General features: G+C 35.1%; 2 protein-coding genes across 3 annotated transcripts; one reads left to right on the top strand and one right to left on the bottom strand.

The window, feature by feature from the left end:
• The first annotated feature begins 3,242 nt into the window (after positions 1-3,242).
• LOC117928681 (UDP-glucose 4-epimerase GEPI48-like) lies at positions 3,243-8,373 on the top strand. 2 transcript variants are annotated; one of them, XM_034848666.1, is made up of 9 exons: positions 3,243-3,515; positions 3,956-4,005; positions 4,466-4,601; positions 4,973-5,074; positions 5,263-5,490; positions 6,213-6,291; positions 6,587-6,669; positions 7,289-7,380; positions 8,071-8,373. In XM_034848666.1, exons 1-9 carry the CDS (start codon positions 3,333-3,335, stop codon positions 8,162-8,164), a joined length of 1,047 nt encoding a protein of 348 aa, XP_034704557.1. In that variant the 5' UTR covers positions 3,243-3,332; the 3' UTR covers positions 8,165-8,373. The 2 variants fall into 2 exon arrangements, with proteins under 2 accessions (XP_034704557.1, XP_034704556.1); XM_034848665.1 differs by having other exon boundaries at positions 6,584-6,669.
• A 932-nt stretch (positions 8,374-9,305) lies between these two features.
• Positions 9,306-18,744, bottom strand: LOC117933154 (dynamin-related protein 5A). Its single transcript, XM_034854550.1, has 16 exons — positions 18,361-18,744; positions 17,861-17,924; positions 17,661-17,765; positions 17,276-17,377; positions 16,658-16,708; positions 16,478-16,539; positions 13,887-13,977; positions 13,524-13,588; positions 12,893-13,087; positions 12,643-12,762; positions 12,372-12,442; positions 12,006-12,231; positions 11,254-11,304; positions 10,003-10,231; positions 9,751-9,890; positions 9,306-9,645 (listed from the first exon to the last, which is right to left on the bottom strand). Exons 1-16 carry the CDS (start codon positions 18,487-18,489, stop codon positions 9,517-9,519), a joined length of 1,830 nt encoding a protein of 609 aa, XP_034710441.1. The 5' UTR covers positions 18,490-18,744; the 3' UTR covers positions 9,306-9,516.
• Between the last annotated feature and the right edge of the window lie 742 nt (positions 18,745-19,486).

Below are 19,486 nucleotides of genomic sequence, written 5' to 3'. Positions count from 1 at the left end.
ATCATTTTTACTTATTTTTATATTTTTAAATATTTTATAAAAATAACTTTTATGCATAATATTTTATTTTTAATTAATTAATTTTTAAAACAATCTCAATATTTATTTATTTATTTTTTTGGCCAGGGGACCTTGATCTTATGAATGTCTTTTAACTTCTTTGAACAGCCTGATAGACCTGATGAAGGGGAGAGGGTGGAATCCGCCAGAGGAAACGTCATAAATTGGGATGGTTTTCGCTCCTAGGAGCGCTTTCTATCTCACGTTCAACAGGTAGTTTTCAAGTGTAATTGAAACATTACTGCCATGGGAGTCTCAAGAAACCAAATAGTCCAAGCCATTTATGGTGCTGCCTCGTGGGCAACACACATCCTTTTTTGTAGACCTAGGTCAAACGTCATATTAATTTGTAAAAGTTGTAGTAAAAACTATCTTTCATGCCTTGAGATACCTTTCCCTTAAATTTAAACTTTAATAAGGAGATTCTTTCTTTGAGAAATTAAACTATAATAATAGAAAACTATTAAACTCTTTGGAATTAAGGACAATTCTTGAGACTTAAAATGACTACAAAACTTTAGTTAAAAAAAAGATGTTATAACAACACTAGATACCTTTAGATATCCTTTCAAAGCGAGGATGGGCTACCAAAGGCACTCGATAAACCCTTTCATAGGGAGGATAAGACGCCAAGGTTAAGACAAAGAATGTCTGATAATTGTAACTACAATAAAATAAATAAATAAATAAATAAATAAAAATTTATCTAAAATCCTTTCAAGGAAAAGATAATTATTGAGACTTGAAACTATACTACAGAAGAATCCTTAATACTTGAAAGTATATAAAAAATTGATGTTTGAGAATTTTTTTTTTGAGAATTTAATCTTGAGTAAACAAAAACCCTTTCTTTGATAAAAGAAAAAATTTCCTAAAAATGGTGATAATACTTAGAGACCTAAAATGACAATAAAGTCATACTAAGAAAGTTACAATAACTCAAAAGTTACCATAACATTTGATAGACCGTTTCAAATTAATTGATAAACCTTTTCAAAAATATAAAAATTCTTGAAAATTGAAATCATTGAGAATTGAAAATTTAGCTGGTAAAGAATCTTTGATAATTATAACTTTATTGTACAAATAAATAAATTTTAGAAATAGGACTTATCAAGGAAAGGATGATAATTTATATATGATATAATCTTTTAGGTTTGAGATGGGTGATGATCAAAATAAGAACATGTATCATTTTTTGTCATCTAAGCAAAATGATACGAATGGGCAGCAAGTTACCCTCGTTGCCATGCGTAGATGACATGGTCCACTACATAATCCCAGTATTTACTAATAAATTAGTAACGCTAGCTACGTACATATACCTCAACCAACGAGATTTGTCCACGTCTCCCACAAGGCCAAGCCTGGTCACTAGCTCGAAGATCATGGTTTTCCAGGACCACGTGGCAGCAATCCAACGCTCACAGGCCATGGTTTCCATGTTTTGATTGTTCCAGAGAAAATTAGCCAGAAAGTGAAGAAAAGTGTATGTGATAAGTAGTAGCGGATGGAATCGATGCGTTTAATAGAGGCGATCAAGCCGCATAGGTATCAAAGAAGTGACCAGTTGGGAGTCCTCAAAGGCTGTTGAAGAACAGTCGAGAATCGACGGCAGTGCCGTGAAGCTGAATTCAGAGCTTTCGACGTCGGGTTCTTTTGCATTGACGTTGTCGAAACAGGCATCGCAGAGCGGTGGAGGGACCGAACGAATTAGTGGTCTCCGGGGGAGAGGAAAGGGAGAAGCGGAGCTCGACGTGTATTCCACATGAATCATCGCCATTGATCGAGCAGAGGAAGGCGATGGAAGACTTCCTGCCGGTGGCGCCGGGAGATCTCCCCTAGTACGATGGCCACGGAGGGGTGTAACAAAGGTTAGGCAATGTGTTTGATGCAACCTGGTTACAGACACTGAATCACTCACCAGTTGATGGGCTCATTCGTCTTATGTTGTAATATTTAAGGCGATATTTTGTTTTATTATTAAATAAAAAAATCAAAATATTTGATATTTTTTATTTAATTAAAAATAATATATTGATATATGGCTTAGTTTTAATTAAATATGAATACTTTAATTTTTTCTATTCAACTAAAAAATAAACACCACCTAAATTTGAAATAGAAAAAAAATTTAAACAAAATTTAGAAAGTTCTAATTTCTAAAATGTTTTTTATTTAATTTCAAGAATAATAAGAATAGAAATCTGATTGAGAATGTGAGATAAATGTTTTAAAATTATTTTTTGTTTTTCAAAAATTAAAAAAAAGGTCATTCTTATATATAATTTTTTTTTAATTATTTTTCAAGTTAATATAATTATTTTTTAAAATATTCAAAAACAATTTAAAACAACATTTAAAATATTTGTAAAAAATAGACACTGTTTTCAAAACAAGTTCTTCACTCTAAAAAAAATGTTTTTAAAAATAATTTCCAAATAAACTCTGATATTTCATTATTTCATTATCCTTTGAGATATTTTCTTATGTTTTTTAATGTTTAATTAGGATATTCTTCTATTTGTATAGATTAACAAAATAAAGGAAGCAAAATAAGTAGGCCCAATTATTCTTTTAGGATATTCTTCTATTTGTATAGATATTCTCCTATCACGCCTTCATGCCCCATATTCTCTTCTTATTCTCCTCCACCCATGGTAGGACTTCAACATAAATTCCAGGTAAAATTTAAATTAAGAAAGAAGTTTTGGGGAAATTAATAGAATCAAATATAATTTATTATAAAATAAATATTATTTATTTGTTTTGTGAATAGTTTGTTTCTAATAAATAAAAGAGAAACAATAAATGACAAATATTTCCACCTAAACCACCGAACCAAACAGTCCTTTCAGTAGATGAAGGTAAGTGCAAAGCACACCAACAACCTTAATGGTTGAAAGTTGAAACGGCACTTCCTCACCAAAACCACTAAACTTTCTTCATTATCATCTAGAAGCAAATCCCTTTTTGTCTTTTCACCTAACCTTTTTCAGCCGCTTTCTTTTTAAAAACGCCAACAGGTTATCCCACGATTCCCACGTGATACCAGATTAAAATATACGGCTCAGATCTCACCAGACTTTTGACCCGTGGCTGAGTGGAGGGTATTTCTGTCAATTCTCCATATCTTTAAATTGCAGGGAAGAGTGGAGGCTTCTGTAAAGTGTCCTATTTTCTCCGTTACATTTGAACTCCTGTTTTTTTTTTTAATTGTTATTATTTGTAGAGTTTTCTCCGTTTCTGTTCACTGTTCAGGCTCGGCGATAATGGCGCAGAGCATATTGGTCACCGGCGGTGCCGGATACATTGGCAGCCACACCGTTCTTCAGCTGCTGTTGGGCGGATTCAGGGCGGTAGTCGTCGACAACCTGGACAACTCCTCCGAAATCTCCATTCACCGTGTTAAAAAACTTGCTGCTGAGTTCGGCGACAACCTCGTTTTCCACAAGGTTCAAACCTCACCGTTGCTTTTTAGGTTTTCTTCCTTGCTTTTTGTGTGATCTCAATTTTCCGTTTTGTTGAGTGTGTTGCGTTAGTTTGAAGTTAATAAGCTGTGGCGTGCGTTAGTGTGAGAGTCAAATTCAAGTGTTTGATCGGTTTTTAGGTTTTTAGGTTTCTTTTTAATTCTTTTCTTCTGTTAAAATTTGAGTTTTTCTGAGTTTACTGCGTCGAATTGAAGTTTCTTTGCGTCAGTGTGTTCATCAATTTGAAATTTTTTGGTTTTGTAACTTTGAATTCGTTGAATCATAGCGAAACATCTCGTAAGAATTTCAATTTTTGAAGTTTCAATGTCGTGGAAAATTGTATTGTATGGTTGATGCATTTAAGTAGAGTCAGAATTTGCTTGTTGTATGATGGCCTCATCTGGTAATTGTGCTTTCACATGCAGTTGGATCTACGGGACAAACCAGCGCTTGAACAACTTTTTGCCTCAACAAAGTAAGCATTTCCTTTTCTTTGGTAGAAGTTCCTTTTTGCTCTGTATACAGTAGAGATTGAAGAGGATAAACCGTCCAAGTTGCTTATCTTGAATGTATTAAATATGTTTTCTTCAATGATGGGATCAATCTTAATGCCTTGGTGTTCTTATTCTTAGTCATTTTATTCATCTGTGACATCAAAATCTTTTAGCTGGATATGCTAATCTTTATGGCATACGGACCATCAAGTACAAATGTCTAATGCATTGCTTGCACATCCATCTAACTCTCCATTTTTTATTCAAAATATTAAGATGGGAGGACAGAGGTTTTATTGATAATCCAGTATGAGTGAGATTTACGCCACAAGAACAAGTATACAGACTGAAGAATAGATTTGATGTTACACGTAGAAATTTGTGCATCTTGCTCAACTTTAGGTTTTATAACTTACTTTGTCCACCTTGTTTCCACTGCAGTTTTGATGCTGTCATTCACTTTGCTGGGTTGAAGGCAGTTGGTGAAAGTGTGCAAAAACCCTTGCTTTACTTTGATAACAACCTTATTGGCACAATTACTCTATTGGAAGTCATGGCTGCCCATGGATGCAAAAAGGTATTGCCTCTTACACTGCTGCTCTATTATTACTCATAATGTGTTGTTTTCCATAACTGTTGCTTCTTGTTGAGTAGACATGTGTAATGTCTCAGCTATTTTTCTTCTTTACAGAGCTTGTACACTGCCTTCTAACAGACCATGCACACTATCAATGAACTGTTTCTTTGCAACTAATGTTTGATATTATTATGAGATTATTTGTTTTACCAAAATAAAAGCCCTCCGATTGTAATATGAAGCTGATTAAGTGGTGCATACTTTCTTTCTTTCCTTTATTTTTTGTTTTTACCCCGTTTCTTGTGATATTACTGTTTATGTGCAACTCTGTTCTAATGTCTCCACTGACTTCTAAATTCTCAACATTTCAGCTTGTTTTTTCATCATCAGCTACTGTTTATGGTTGGCCAAAGGAGGTTCCATGTACAGAAGAGTTCCCACTATGTGCAACAAATCCATATGGACGAACTAAGGTATGTTTTGGGAAATGAACAGAGGCAATATTTTCTGTTCAGGCATAAAGGAATGACTAGAACCTTTAATATCTTCTTTTTTTTTATTTAGTTAGCAAAATACTCCTTCCTTTTCATTTTAAACTTTCTTGATTAGGATCCTCTTTAGTAGCATCTGTTCTAGCAACTGATGAGGTTGATTCTTTCAGCTTTTCATTGAAGATATATGCCGTGACATCCACCGCTCAGATTCTGAATGGAAAATTGTGTTGCTGAGATATTTCAACCCAGTTGGGGCACATCCTAGTGGCTATATTGGTGAGGATCCTCGCGGAATCCCAAACAACCTTATGCCCTTTGTGCAGCAAGTTGCTGTTGGCAGGCGACCTGCACTTACAGTTTTTGGAAGTGACTATTCAACAAAGGATGGTACTGGGGTATGTTTTCAGAAAGTTACTGTATTCAACTTCTACTTGTTTGTTGGCTATTTTTAGTCTGTTTATAGATGTCACGTTGATATATAATTGCATTTATGTCCAAATTTTTATATGTAGTTAGTTTGAACTATGAAATTTGATGTGGAAATATGCCGAATATTCAGACGAGAGAAGTGTTGGTCAAAGAGCCAGTGTGAAATTGCATGAAAAGTAATCGGGAATTGGAATAACATGGTTGATGTGAATAATGGATTTTTTCATAACCAATGCATGGGTAAAAAAAGTAACTGAGCATAAACATAGCTGTGCTTGCCAACCACCATGTTTATGACTCGATCCCTTTTCTCACCTTTGCATTTGTTAGTGCTTGAATTATGCCATTTAGTCAACAAGAAGATTTTACAGTAGTGTCCTTCTAGCTTCATTCAGCAAATGGGCTTTATAGCTTCTTGCTTTTTTCATTTACATGATCTAAATTTGTTTCTTTGGAGAATCTTCTCTCTTCTTTTTTCCTCACTGCTTTCTTTTTTCCATTGTGATTATGTGACTGGCCTTGTACAGATTTATGTAGTTTATGTTAAACAGTGTGTACTAGTCACTCTCTTAGAAAGGAAATCGAAGGCCTTGGTAATATAGGCATTATACTGCATTCCAGTTTTCCACTTTTGATCAAAGGTGAGATGTCAAGGATGTATTGATGCTTACTTACCTATTCACATCAGGTACGGGATTACATTCATGTTGTTGATTTAGCAGATGGGCACATTGCAGCCTTGCACAAGCTACTCAACTCAGAAATAGGTTAGTGTTTTGAAATTGTCCTTTGTTTATGATCAGTCTGCTTTCAAATTGCTAAATGACTGGATATATGAGTTATACTATCCCAAAAATGACCGAGTGTGTGACAGGCAAAACTGCAAGAAAGTGCATAATGTGAAAAAAATTGAAGTCATCCAGAGATCAGAATTGTTGTTAGTAGTGGTTGCAGAAAAAATAAGAACTTAAGTTTCAGAACAGTCTTAAAGGCCAACACTGTCATAAATCACTTGAGTAAATGGGAAGGAAACTTGTCAGTATTGATTTTTATGAACAGCAGGGTGTGAAGTGTACAACTTGGGAACTGGGAAAGGAACTTCAGTTTTGGAGATGATTGCAGCATTTGAGAAGGCATCTGGAAAGGTATCATATTTGAATGTCTGTTTTGGTTCCCCAGATTACTGAATGTATCTGCATTTGTCATTATTCAAAACTTTGTTTTCTTCGTTTGAACAATTACTTGGAGTATTCCATTCACTACCCCAGATTGGAAGACAAGACATGTAGTTATTATAATTAGATGAGATGTGCTTGGTTTGGCAAATTAGAGTGGCATGTGCATTTGGACCTTAAACCCCAAATACTATGTCTGGAATTCGACTATCGGGAGTCGAGTACAGGTTCTTGCCAATCCTATAGTTATATGCATATTCAACTAAGCTTTACTGAGAAGATGGGAAACCTGGCATAGTGTAAAATGAGTTTCTGGTGCAAAGTGCCACCTATTCTGTTACCACCTCCATCACTATCCTAAGAAATGCCATAGACCCATCCAAGCAGCTGAATTCTAATTCTGCAATTTTAAATTATCATATATATGTGTTTCTTAAAACTGGACAGATTACTGCTGACCAATCTTCTGAACCTCACGATCCACAGGAAAAATATTATGCCAGTTCCCCTACTGGATATCATTTTATTGGCACTGAGGTTTTCTGCTCTATTATCCTGATGGATACCCTTTGTTATATTCTTGTTCCAGAAAATTCCTCTGGTCATGGCTGGACGGAGACCTGGCGATGCTGAGATTGTTTATGCATCAACAACCAAAGCAGAAAAGGAGTTGAACTGGAAGTAAGTGCTACCTAAACCCTAATAATTGATTTTTTTTTTTTTAATGCAAAATTTCAGATACCTATATGATTATCACTGAGCAATAATGATCGCATAAAGTTTATCAAAACCCATGATCAAAACAGTCTGATTTTGGATATCTCTGGTCGATTGAATCTAATTGAGTTGCACTATAATTACAACTCACGAAATCCTGGTTTTTAAATTTCCAGAGGTTTGGCATCCATGTCTATGTTCTATAATGGAATGTGATGCTAGAAATGTAATGGCCAGTATTAAGGAAAATTCATCATAATATCCATTATTATGTTTATTTCAGATACAACTACTCGGTTCAGAGAAATTCTGATCCTTCAGTCTTAAGTTTTTATGGATCCCGAACCATACAGTAGCTGAACCTAATAACCATACAGTAGCTGAACCTAATAAGGTAGCACTTACAAGTTACAACCAATGAAGTAACCACACCAGATATAGAACATTCATATTTACCCTCTGACAGGAATAGAAGTTCAAAAGGAATATTGTATTACCTTTTTCAAATTAATCATTTAGATCTTACATTCACAAAAAATTAGTACGTAAGTCGAATGATGTTGTTGGAAAGTCTTGGTTGTACGTGTAACCATGTAACATGTGGGAAAAATATCAATGAACATGGAAATCATTCTTTTTGTGATGTCCCTGCAGGGCAAAGTACGGGATCAGTGAGATGTGTCGGGACCAGTGGAACTGGGCCAGCAAGAACCCATATGGCTACGAATCATCCCCAACAACAGACTAAAACATCTCTTATGTATTTCTATTCATGCTTATGTTGTATTCTAAGATTAGGGATGGATCGGTAGAAAGGTGGAAGAATCTGGGATACAAATGTGGTTGTTAGTTGTTACAGGGAAAATCTACTGAAACAGTCATACTGGAGTAGGGTACATTGGGATTCCTTGATGTTCCACCTTTTGTTAATGGTAATAATAATAATGGTTTCTTTTATATGGCTGCTCTTCATCAACGATATATTATATTAGCTCTGGGGGGAGTGGTAATCCTATTTAAAACCTTCAGAAGTAGCTACCTATGCGTACCGATCAAATAATCATGGAAGTTGACGTCCCTCCAGGTTTGTTCCTTTCCTATATTACCCTTTACCCACCTGAATTCTCAAATCTGTAGACGTCTTCTGAACTGATTTGGCAGAGGGCCCTGATTCTCTCACTAGAACTTATGTTTGTTTCTTACCAAATTTGAGGAAAAATGCAAAAGAAAAAAAAAGTAAAAAAAAAGAAAAAATGAAGACAAATAAAAAATAGAGTTAAAGATGATAAATTATTTTTATTTACTACTTTAAACTCATTTTATTTATTTTAACTCATCAATATAAAAATTAAATAATTTTAAAATACATAAATTTCTAACTAATTTTAATTATATTTACTTTTCTTTAGAATATTTTATAGGACAATAGAAAATCATTTTCCTTTACATTTTTTTTCTTTCCTTTGTACTTTCCAGGAACCAAACATAACCTAATTGTATTGAATCAATACCAATTCAACAATTCATCAATTAGGAATAGATTTGATTCTTTCACCTATTCAACAGTTGAACTCTTTAAAGAAACATATTTGGTTGCCAAAAAGAGGAGGAAAAAAAATAGAGAAAAAAAAAACCAGTGTTCTCTGTTTTTCTGTAATGGGTGCGATCCTAAATCCTGGGAGTTTAGGTTTATAGAAAAATCGATTGTTCAGCAAGGAAGCTAAATCACCTATACCACAACTTTTAGAAAAGTTGATAAACCGGGCCTCATACCTCAATATACGGGCTTCATACTCGCTCCCAAGTTCAGAAAGTCACAATGCATCATATATCTGATGTTTAGGATCATCGATTTGTCATATGACAAGCTTCCACTGAGCGATCGAAGAGAACACCGTCAGAAATAATACACTTTTATATCATCTTCAATATATATATATATAAACTGTGACATGTGATGACAATGAAAAATGTCACTCGGGTGGTAGGAAAAAAATGACAAATCAGCTATTGGAATTTGGTACACAAAATAAAGGTAAACCGATTATAAAGAATCACGCCACCAACTAAAGCCAAATTCCAAGTAAGATACATGGCTATCTACTTAGACCAAGCAACTGCGTCAATTTCAGCTTGAGCGCTTCTGTATAACTCGAGCCTCTTTGCCAGGGCAGTGCGTCTTGCCATGACTGCTGGATCCTCGTTCAATAATGATGCCAACTGCTTGGGCTGCAAGTATTTTTTTTTTTTCCCCTTTAAGTCAGTTGGCTACAAAGATTTAAGTTTCACCAGAAATATAAATTATAAAGATAGGAAAGGGAGATCCATTCTAACCTCCAGTTTACCCAACTCAGTAAAGAAATGGTCGAGTAGGCTGCGTTTGGCCTCACGCACTTGACAATAAACAATGGACTTTGGAATGGAGTTCCGAAGAGTGGCACACACCATATTGACGTAAGACAAAACTGTTGTTCCTGTTTGAATAATGGGAGAAAAAGAAAAGCTCAATATATATACCAAGGCTAAGTCATTGCAAAAGCTCGATACATATTCCAAGGCTATAAATGGGGAGTATCTATTACTTACCTATTCGCCTAAGATATGAGTCATTGTATCTATCAAAAATTGAATGCGTCGGGTTGCCGCCTTTCTCAATATCTTGAGGAAGCTTCCTGAAGAAATCAACTGTCAGGTAGCTGCACTCCATGTCGACTAGCTTAAGTGTTGCTTTCTTGCTTTCATCCCTCATCCTATCAAGTGAATCACAAGCTGCATTTGCAACCTCAATTCTGAGAGCAGGGTATTGCTTGAATTCCTGTAAATCAAGTAAGAGATAATTTATCTTACCAGCTCAAAAAACTGAGGAACAATATCCAATTGAATGGGAAGCAAAAGAAACCCAGTTCTAACTTCCAACAAAAGCAGCAGAAGTTTGTGATTTTCATTAGCCAAAAAGCAATTGCATGACAATCCTAACCAAAAAGATGGGCAAACGGTATCGATCTGCGGAACATAATGCATGCAGGTCTTCTGTTTGTGCATGTCTGCGTGTGTTTTGTCATCTTCATAAATGGACAGCCAAGTGAAGAAGGTAGCCAAAGTTGGACAAAATTTGAACCTAGGTTTATGGTACAATCACTGACAAACTTTACTAGCCGAACTAGCAGAAAAGACAAGGTGCCAGAAGATTTCATCCCTTGAGTTCAAGATTTTATTTTATTATTTATTGGGTAAAGTTTTGACTTCTAAAGTATGGATATGGGTGAGAATTCACATCATCTATTGGTTACTTCTTGGATTCCAAATATTCCCATGGTGTACAACGAGTCTGAAGTAGTATGCAATCCACATTCCTAATGTCCATAGAGTGCTTTTATGATGGTTGCCTACAACTTTTAATTGTTTCCCTAAACTTCCACCAATTACTTCACTCAAAATTTAGAAGAACACTAGAGCACAAACCAAGAGTAAATGGTGTTGCCCAGCCCCAAAACCCAATAAATAAATACAAAATGACGACATAAAAAACAGTAGAAAAGTTCAAATAAGTAAAATAAGTTTAAAAAAACATATAAAAATAATTTATAAACTTCAATTTTTTTTTTTTCCTTCACTTTTTCTTTCCTTCTACTTTTCCTCTCTATTTTCTCTCTCATTTTCCCTCAAATTTTCCAAGAATCAAACATAGCCTAAATGACTAAAGATTTTCTCCATAGCCATCAAGAATAGTCAGTGCTTAAAATGAAAATCACAACAAGTGTTGGCCCAAAACGAATAAACAAAAAACCAAAAGGAAAAAATAGAAAAAATAAAAATTTCGCATGGTCAGTAACGTACTGCAGTCTCACTGATAGCCTTGTTAACCATCTCCTTCAATATGGCGTGAACCTGGAATCATGTGAGTGAGAGAGAGAAGAATGATCAAATAGTGGTCTTTGCTTTGCATTACAAAAGAAGTGAGCACAAAGTAGTGTGATCCATGAAAAAAATCAAGATTTTCAAATAAAGTGATGCCTAAAATTTGAGAAAACAATATTAAGGGTAGCACTACTATACTTAATCCACCAAACCATCAGAATTGATCTGGGTTGACGTGGAGGGCTGTTAGCCAGCTAGCAGAGTTCAGGTTTTCTCAAGCTGGAAATTGAGTGCCCAGACCAACATTTCCTGCCATTATTCTCTACCTGGGGTCCATGCAAAAAATTGATTCAAGTACTGAAGGGAAAAAAATATAAGCATGCAGGTCTGGCCATTGGTGAGAACATTTGAACTGACTGCTCGATTTCAGAAAACTGATGCCAAAAACAGGGTATAGAAAGGGGTAACATGCTTCTATGGATCAAGGAAAATCCTTGAAAACTGTTAAAGTTGGCATCTGCAGATTGCTTGCAATCTATCTTCCATAGGGTTTAAACCAAGTTGTTGGTTGGACAAAAAATGGAACCATCTTGAAAAATCCATGTACATACAAAACACACAAGAAGATAAAAGGACGAGAGATATTATGAGGGGCATCAAATGTGTCAAACAACCTTCACATGGTTTGAAAGTAATTTCTAAAGGAATTTCTTACAAATTTTAAACCATACCGCATCAACAGCTGCCTCAGCAGGACCTCTGATGCTAACTATTGAAGATTCAATGAGTCGACGGTATCCTTGTTCAGGAGCTATTAAATGGGGTTGATATCCATCAGCTTCAGTAATGAGCTTTCGTACATTCTCCATTGAGAGTTGCTTATCAAATTGCAACCTTTTCAGAGCAGCAGGAAGTTGGTTATCAAAGACATGGTAAATTTTATCACCACCTGCGCGCCTGTGGATGGAAATGCACATATCAAAGAGGGATTCTTTTCAAACTAATAGGATAGATTTAGACCTGAGAGGTAAAATTGAACTCAGCTGGGCAGAGACATTTTGCATAATTATGAAAGGAAACCAAAGTGTGATACATACACGCCATCGAGATGCTCTTTGTATATCTGATCGAAGACACGAGAAATTTCCATGATCATGTATAACTTTCCCTGCATGTAAAAAGCAATCTATCACTAATAATTCTTGTAGAATTATTAATTGAGGGTAATCAGATAACAAAGTGCCCCACAAAAAAGAAATTAAAAAAAAAATGGAAGCATATTTGGTCAGTTTGATCCTTACAAGGCAATTACAGGTTGTGATTGATGAACTATGCTTAAAAAGGAAAACACAAAAAGAGTACACTTACTCCAGCATCAGCAGCAATAGGCTTTCCAAGGCGACTCAGTTCAGCTTCAAGTTCAACTATTGTTTTGTTGATAAGGGATTGGATGCTTGGGATCCTTGACTTGATTACATTTTCCAGATGCTGAAAAATTTATCATTATATGTAAGTAATAATAGCAATAGGAACAACAGAAAAAATAGCAAATTACGATTTTGATCCACACTAATTGAAAAAAATATATACAAATAGTGCCACATATTTGTTTGCATACCTTTGAAAGCATCTTTCCTAGATGCTCAGAACCCATTCTGTGAGCAAGATGCTTATATTCTGGGGTATTAGCAAAATACTCACGCTCTCTACGCCGAGCAGCAATCATGTCAACACTCTTGTTAATATCTGCTTGGGAACGGTTCACAACACCAATCCAAGGAAATTGCAGCCGATAAGATTTTCCTTCCAGTATCTACCCAATTCAAAAAATATGATTCAGAAAAGTGTGTACCAATACTGAACACTTTTGATGTACCAACTCTTATCTAAACCCTCTATGTATTAATGCAATATAAGGAAATACATGAACCATATGCTGTCATATTCCTACAGAGGAGCAAGAGAGTGGCAGATTTCTTTTCACTTTAGTTTCTAAAACTTGGGGTAATATATATACATACATACACACACATACACACATATATATAGGGAAATATGAAAGAACGGCTCATTGGAGAGAAGAATCAGAAGGAATTTAGTTCTCAAATAAAATGCCAGAGAGCAGTTTTTCTCTCACAAAAACATTTCCTAGGGAAACCAAAGCAATCTTCTCAACATTTGGTTGAAAAGCAGTTTCCTGAAAATTTATTATTTGTTCACTATCAAAACAAGAAAGTAAGTGGGCTTACATCAACTGCATCAGTACCCTTATCCATAAGATCAATCTTTGTCAGGACCCCAAATGTCCTCTCCCCTGAAAAGTCAATACCAATTGAACTGAGAATCAAACAACTAAAACATCAAATATGCTCATAACTGGGAAAAACAATATTGTCAGAGTGCACTCGTTAAGTTCAAAAGTTGAAAATTACTTTCAAAATATGTAACATGTAATAACAACCAGTGGTTGAATTTGAGACTTTCATCAAGAGGAAATCTCTTCTTGGTAAAAAGATAATAACCAAGATTAAAGCCCAGGAAAAAAAAAAAATGCAAGGTAGACAATAGGATATGCATCTGTCATGCCTAGAAGAAGAGATACCAAATGTTACCTTTAGGATCTACTTCACGGGAAATTTTAATGGCATCTGATGTGGCAAGATCTTGATTGGCCGGTGATATTGCTAGAATAATACAGTTAGGCTGCACAAAAAAGCTTACTTGAGCAAATAAAAGAATGCAAAATTAAAAAATTTCATCTATGTATAAATAATAGAAAACCATAGACTGAAATTCAGTAGGAAACTAAGTTACCTGAAAAATGGACCAGCAGAAAAGAAAGTCATTACACCGCATTGACTAGAATAATTTTTTTATATATAGAAAAGAATATTTTGTGCAACATTAAGAGTCCATTTGACAATGATTTTAGGAAATGCTTCTAACCTTTCTAACACTTGAAAAGTTTTATCAAAAGAATTGTTTTCAAGTGCTAGAAAGGCTAAAAAACAAGCTTTATGCTTCTAACCTCCTATAACCTTTATGATTCAAATAATTAATTGCTCCAAATTCAACTCCAAAGAATACTAATCCTAACTTAATTCTTAATTCCAACTAATTGGAAATTCATCCTCATCACGAGCCCTTAACGTTTGGGGTTTCCTTTGGAATTAATCTCTCATTGTGTTCCTAGTTATCTTAAAATAAGTGGTGCATTCCAAAAGAATATGAACTGTTACTTCCCTAAAAAATTTTAAAAATGAAGTCAAAACAATTTTCCATCTCTTGGTAAAATTGCTACACCAGAAAATTTAATTGTCTCCACTGTTAGAGCTGCAACTTGGGTCGGTCCAACCTGAGGTTTGGGTTGGCATGAGCAAGGTTTGAATACGGCAGGGTCAGGGGGGGATGTGGGTTTGAATTTTTGGCAACCTTGAAAACCTGCATATTATTATTTATCTATTATTTTTAAATTATATTATGATTATTATCTATTATTTTATTTACAATTTTTTTTTTTTTTTTATAGGTAAAGAAAAGATCTATTGAAAAGAGATGCCAAAAGAGCGACTCAAGGTCTACAATACCTATACACCCACCGCCAAACCGGCCAAAAAGAACAAGAAAATGAGCGCCCAATCGGGTCAAAAAACAACCTTAACCAGAGCCCACCCAATAACAAAAACTAACTAAAGTTAGAGGGTGATCGGCTATAAATAACTTTGTCTTTGACCAAAGAGAAAAAACAAAAAGGTATTTGAGTCTCTGGATCGAAAGCACATCATCATTAAAGGTCAATCTATTTCTCGCCTTCCAAACTGTCCAAAAGATGTATAGAGGAGCTGCTCTCCACACCTTACGCTTTTTGCCCACAAAAAAACCATGCTAACTAAGGAGAATCTCTCTAACTGGAGAAGGTAGCACCCAAGACACCCCAACCAATGTAAAGAACAAATTCCACAAGACCCTTGTTTTAGTATAGTGAAAAAGCAGGTGGTTTATAATCTCTTCCTTCTCATGGCACAAAAAGCATCTATTTGCCAAGGTCCACCCTCTTTTTTGAATTAAGTCCAAAGTTAAAGCTTTGCCCCACATAGCCTCCCAAGCAAAGAAGCTAATCTTAGGTTGCACCCACAAGCTCCAAATGCAATTTGAAGGAAACAAAGAAAAGCTGCCCAGCTCTAGAGCATTGTAAAGGGATTTGACCGAGAATTTCCCACTCTTTGTTTCAGTCCAAAACACCACATCATCACATACTTTCTTCCCATGCAGCCGCCTCAAGAAGCTTTCCGCCTCCTCAACCTCCCAATCATTAAAGGATATTGAGAAACAAAGGTTCCAACCTCCCTCAGCCAAGGGGTCCCAAAAATCCACCACCCACACCTCCTTATCAATAGCTAAATCAAACAAGGTTGGGAATGACACACTCAAAGGAGAATCCCCACACCACCTATCCCTCCAAAATCTCACCTCCGCCCATTACCTACAGAGAAAAAAATCCTAGTACCCACAATGTCCCAATCCATCCTTATCCATTAGCTAAGATAGGTCAACCACAAAATGAAAAATATAAAAAAGATAAGGAATAAACTCTAACATTTTTCACCTTTTAATTATCCAAGGCTATGGTTTATCACTCTTTAATTATCTAATTGGTTTATCATTTTTGTTTAATTGTTAAAATATTTTAGAATGTTGAAATTTGAGTTTGTGCATTGTCATTTATGACAAAATAATAACTAACAAACATAATTTCAGGTTTTGAGACATTTAACTTTTAACCTTTTATTCTATAATATAGTTTATGCGGAATAAACTTTAAAATAATTATTTTATTGAGTGACCCACAAGATTGACACAGTTGAACATAATGATAGTGGATTTGACACGTGTTAGACTTCTAACCCACCTAAGTTGCAGCCCAATCCACTCTCGATGCTTACATAAGTAATATGATGTTAAAATAAACAATAACATTCCATTTTCAACAGCATCTGAGAATGAGGAAAACAGATACATAAGGGGAGAAAAGAAAATTAAGGCAAGGGAAGGGAGGAGGAGAAATCCTTTGAGACATATCTACTTATTTATTCATAGTTTTGGACGCCTAGAGGGTAAAGTTTCCCATCTATGGGAATTCAGATGGTGGAAAATAACTTGTTAAATAAATAGATCATTCCCAAAGCACTAAATTTTGAATTACCTTTTCAATGAATGAGCGAACCATATTCTCAATATCCTGCACAACACTGTCAGGTTGACCCTCTACATTGCCCAAGGTAAGTCGTCAGTGTCATGTTAAATGATATGAATACAAAATCACAAAGAGACAGAGTGTGAAATATGAATGACATGCCAAACCAGTGGAAGACTTATAGCTTACCAACAGCAACTTTAGTAAGCCCAGGAAGATCAATCAGTGTCAAGTTGACAACTGCCAAGTTAAAAAAGTAAATCATGAGAAAATTGAGAAATCATAAGAAAAGAATAACAAATTTAACAACTACAATAGTATATGTGTGAGATGCCGATTTTAAAATGAAGAAATGTTTGTCAAAATTTGACATGAAGATTTTAAAATGAGGAACTGTTTGACACGAGGGAGATGATTTTAAATTGAAGATGCGGGCCAAGGAAAATTTGAATGGGGAAAAGGGTATGTGTGGTGCATAAGGCTGTGTGAGTTAATTAAATGTCTTCCTCATTAGCAGAGCATAATAGCATTTTTATTCAAACATTGAGATTGCACTGTGGAAAAATAAAGACAATGCTTCAAAAATGGGGGCCAGTAACTGTCAAGAAAATCCAAATTCATAAATTCACAAAAATACAAGTTCATTTCTAAAATTTACCCCCTGCTATCAATCCATGGCCTCTTTCCTACTAAAAAGAAAAATAGAATGCTAAATAGGATAAAGACATGAAGTAAAACACATCATTGTTATAAAAGTGAGATCAATAGGGCATTAGCTACACAAGATCCACATCCATAAATTCTTACCATTAGGAGAATATATACTAAGATGAATCGGAACGCTAGAGATTTGCTTGGTGCGACCAGTCTCTCTATCAGTTTCATCCGAAATCTCTTTCCTCACAGCAGCTACACAAACATAGTTCAGATCAAAGTGTGTATTAGAACTAATATGGATTCGTGCACTAGTAAGTAAAACACACCAGAGCATCATCTTATGTAGAAATCATGATAACACACAAAATATCATGTGACTAAAAGATGCAATAATATATGGTGGAAAAAATGTTAAGGTAAAATCTGCTCAATACTGTCATGCACATAAGAGAAGGTTGCATGGCAATATAGCACTTTTTCAAACTATAAAGAATCCAAACAAATCAAAAATTGGGATAAAGGCAAGTAACTCTACCAAAATCAGTGAACCTTCTCCTTGGGAGGTGAAGGAACTCAGCATATTCTCTGCCTTCATCAATCTTATGAAGCTGCAAGACAAGAGGGCGCCGAGTGACAATCCCTGCATATATATGTGCATTTATCATTTTCTCAACTTTTGAGAATAAAAATTGCAGTGAACAAGTAAAGCCAGAACCATATATTGCCCTTAATTACCAGATCCACGAGGCAAGAAATCCTTTCCAACAATGCTCTCCAACACTGAAGACTTTCCTGAGCTCTACAATACACGACAGAGACGCATGAGGATTGAGGAAAAACATATTGAAATGAAATGTACTCAACAGATCCTCAAGATTTTGACCATCTAAGTTCCACCGAAGATCTACAAAGCACAGAAGAAAAGCATAAACCTAGGTTTACAACTTGATTCTTAATCCACTTCGATCACCTAATAGAACACATATTATAACTCCAATCTACACGAAAGCATTAGTTGAAATCACATCAACTATGTTCGGTTGCCAAGATAAACACAGGTAAAGGAATCGACGGCCTTATTTTTCCCTATCTCAAAAATCAAACTCAGCACAACTCAACTAAGTCACTGTCCAAGACTCACGCGATTTGCTGATTCAATACTTTCCTTCCGTTTCTGAGCAACCAAACAGATCAAAAAAACAAATCCACAACAAGAGAAGAGAAAACGAGCTGACCTGGCCTCCGACCACCGCAATCGCCGGCAACGAGTCCCACAGAGTCGGCAATGCGCTCTCATCGCCGTGGTCACCAAGAGCCGTACAAGCTCTCTGTATCTTGTTCACCAAAGAGATCAAATTCTCCATCTCCGATCGGTAACGGCGAAAACGTCCTCAGGTCGAGCTCCGACCACCTCTCACCGAAGATCGGAGATCTGCGGTGCCGACAAGAGATAGAGAGAGTTGAGGTGAGAGAAAAGAGAGAGAGAGAAAGGCGGTGGGTGAAGCAAACCACTTATTGGGTTTTATTATATTTGTGGCTCAAGCTTTGGACAAAGAGATCTCAACAAATAAGTAAATAACAAAGACTGCAACGCCGGTGTTTTTTCTAGCGACGAGGATGTGATCCAGACTTTCGAGTTCAAAAGTCACTTTCCAGCACTAAGGACCTGTTTGGCCTGTGGGAAAAATTTGCAATTATACGTTTTTAGAAAAATTTGCCCGGAAAGGTCAAACAAGGGGGAAATTTTTTTAAATTTATGCACTTTTGAAAATTTATTTTAAAAATTTTTGGGAATCAAAAAAACATTTTTAACTTTAATTTTTTTTTTTTACCATAAAACAAATAATAAAAATAAAAATAAAAAGTTATCAGACATGATTTTCAAAATTTTTAATTATAATAAAAACCAAATTTAAAGAATAAAATTTCAATCAAACGAATCTAAATATTTTGGACGTATGCATCCTTAATCAAACATTTCATATATTAACATAAATTTATAAAGTTGTAGGATTTTTAAATTTTGAAATTAATTTTTAAAAAATCAAGTTTATTTGGATAATTAATAGTGTGGGGCCTTCAATGGCTTCGTTTTTAACGTTAAATGTGGGGTTTTGTAACATTAGGGCATGGAAGCTTTGTTTTGATGACAACGTTCTTTAACACATGCAGAGTCCAATAGTCTTGTGTTTGTCTTTGAAGAAAACGAAACCCTTCATAAATTTTAGTTCAGACAAAAATGAAGAAAGTTAAAACATGGAGAATGATTTTCAATTTCAGAACAAAATTTGAAATAAAATAATGTTTGACAATTTCATAATTTTTAAGAATAATTTTAAATCATTTTTAGGTGTTTTTTTA

The sequence above is a fragment of the Vitis riparia genome, chromosome 2 (genome assembly GCF_004353265.1).
Source record: "Vitis riparia cultivar Riparia Gloire de Montpellier isolate 1030 chromosome 2, EGFV_Vit.rip_1.0, whole genome shotgun sequence".
NCBI lineage: Eukaryota > Viridiplantae > Streptophyta > Magnoliopsida > Vitales > Vitaceae > Vitis > Vitis riparia.
The sequence above is the reverse complement of the archived record's forward strand: the minus strand, read 5'-3'. Positions and strand labels throughout refer to the sequence as shown.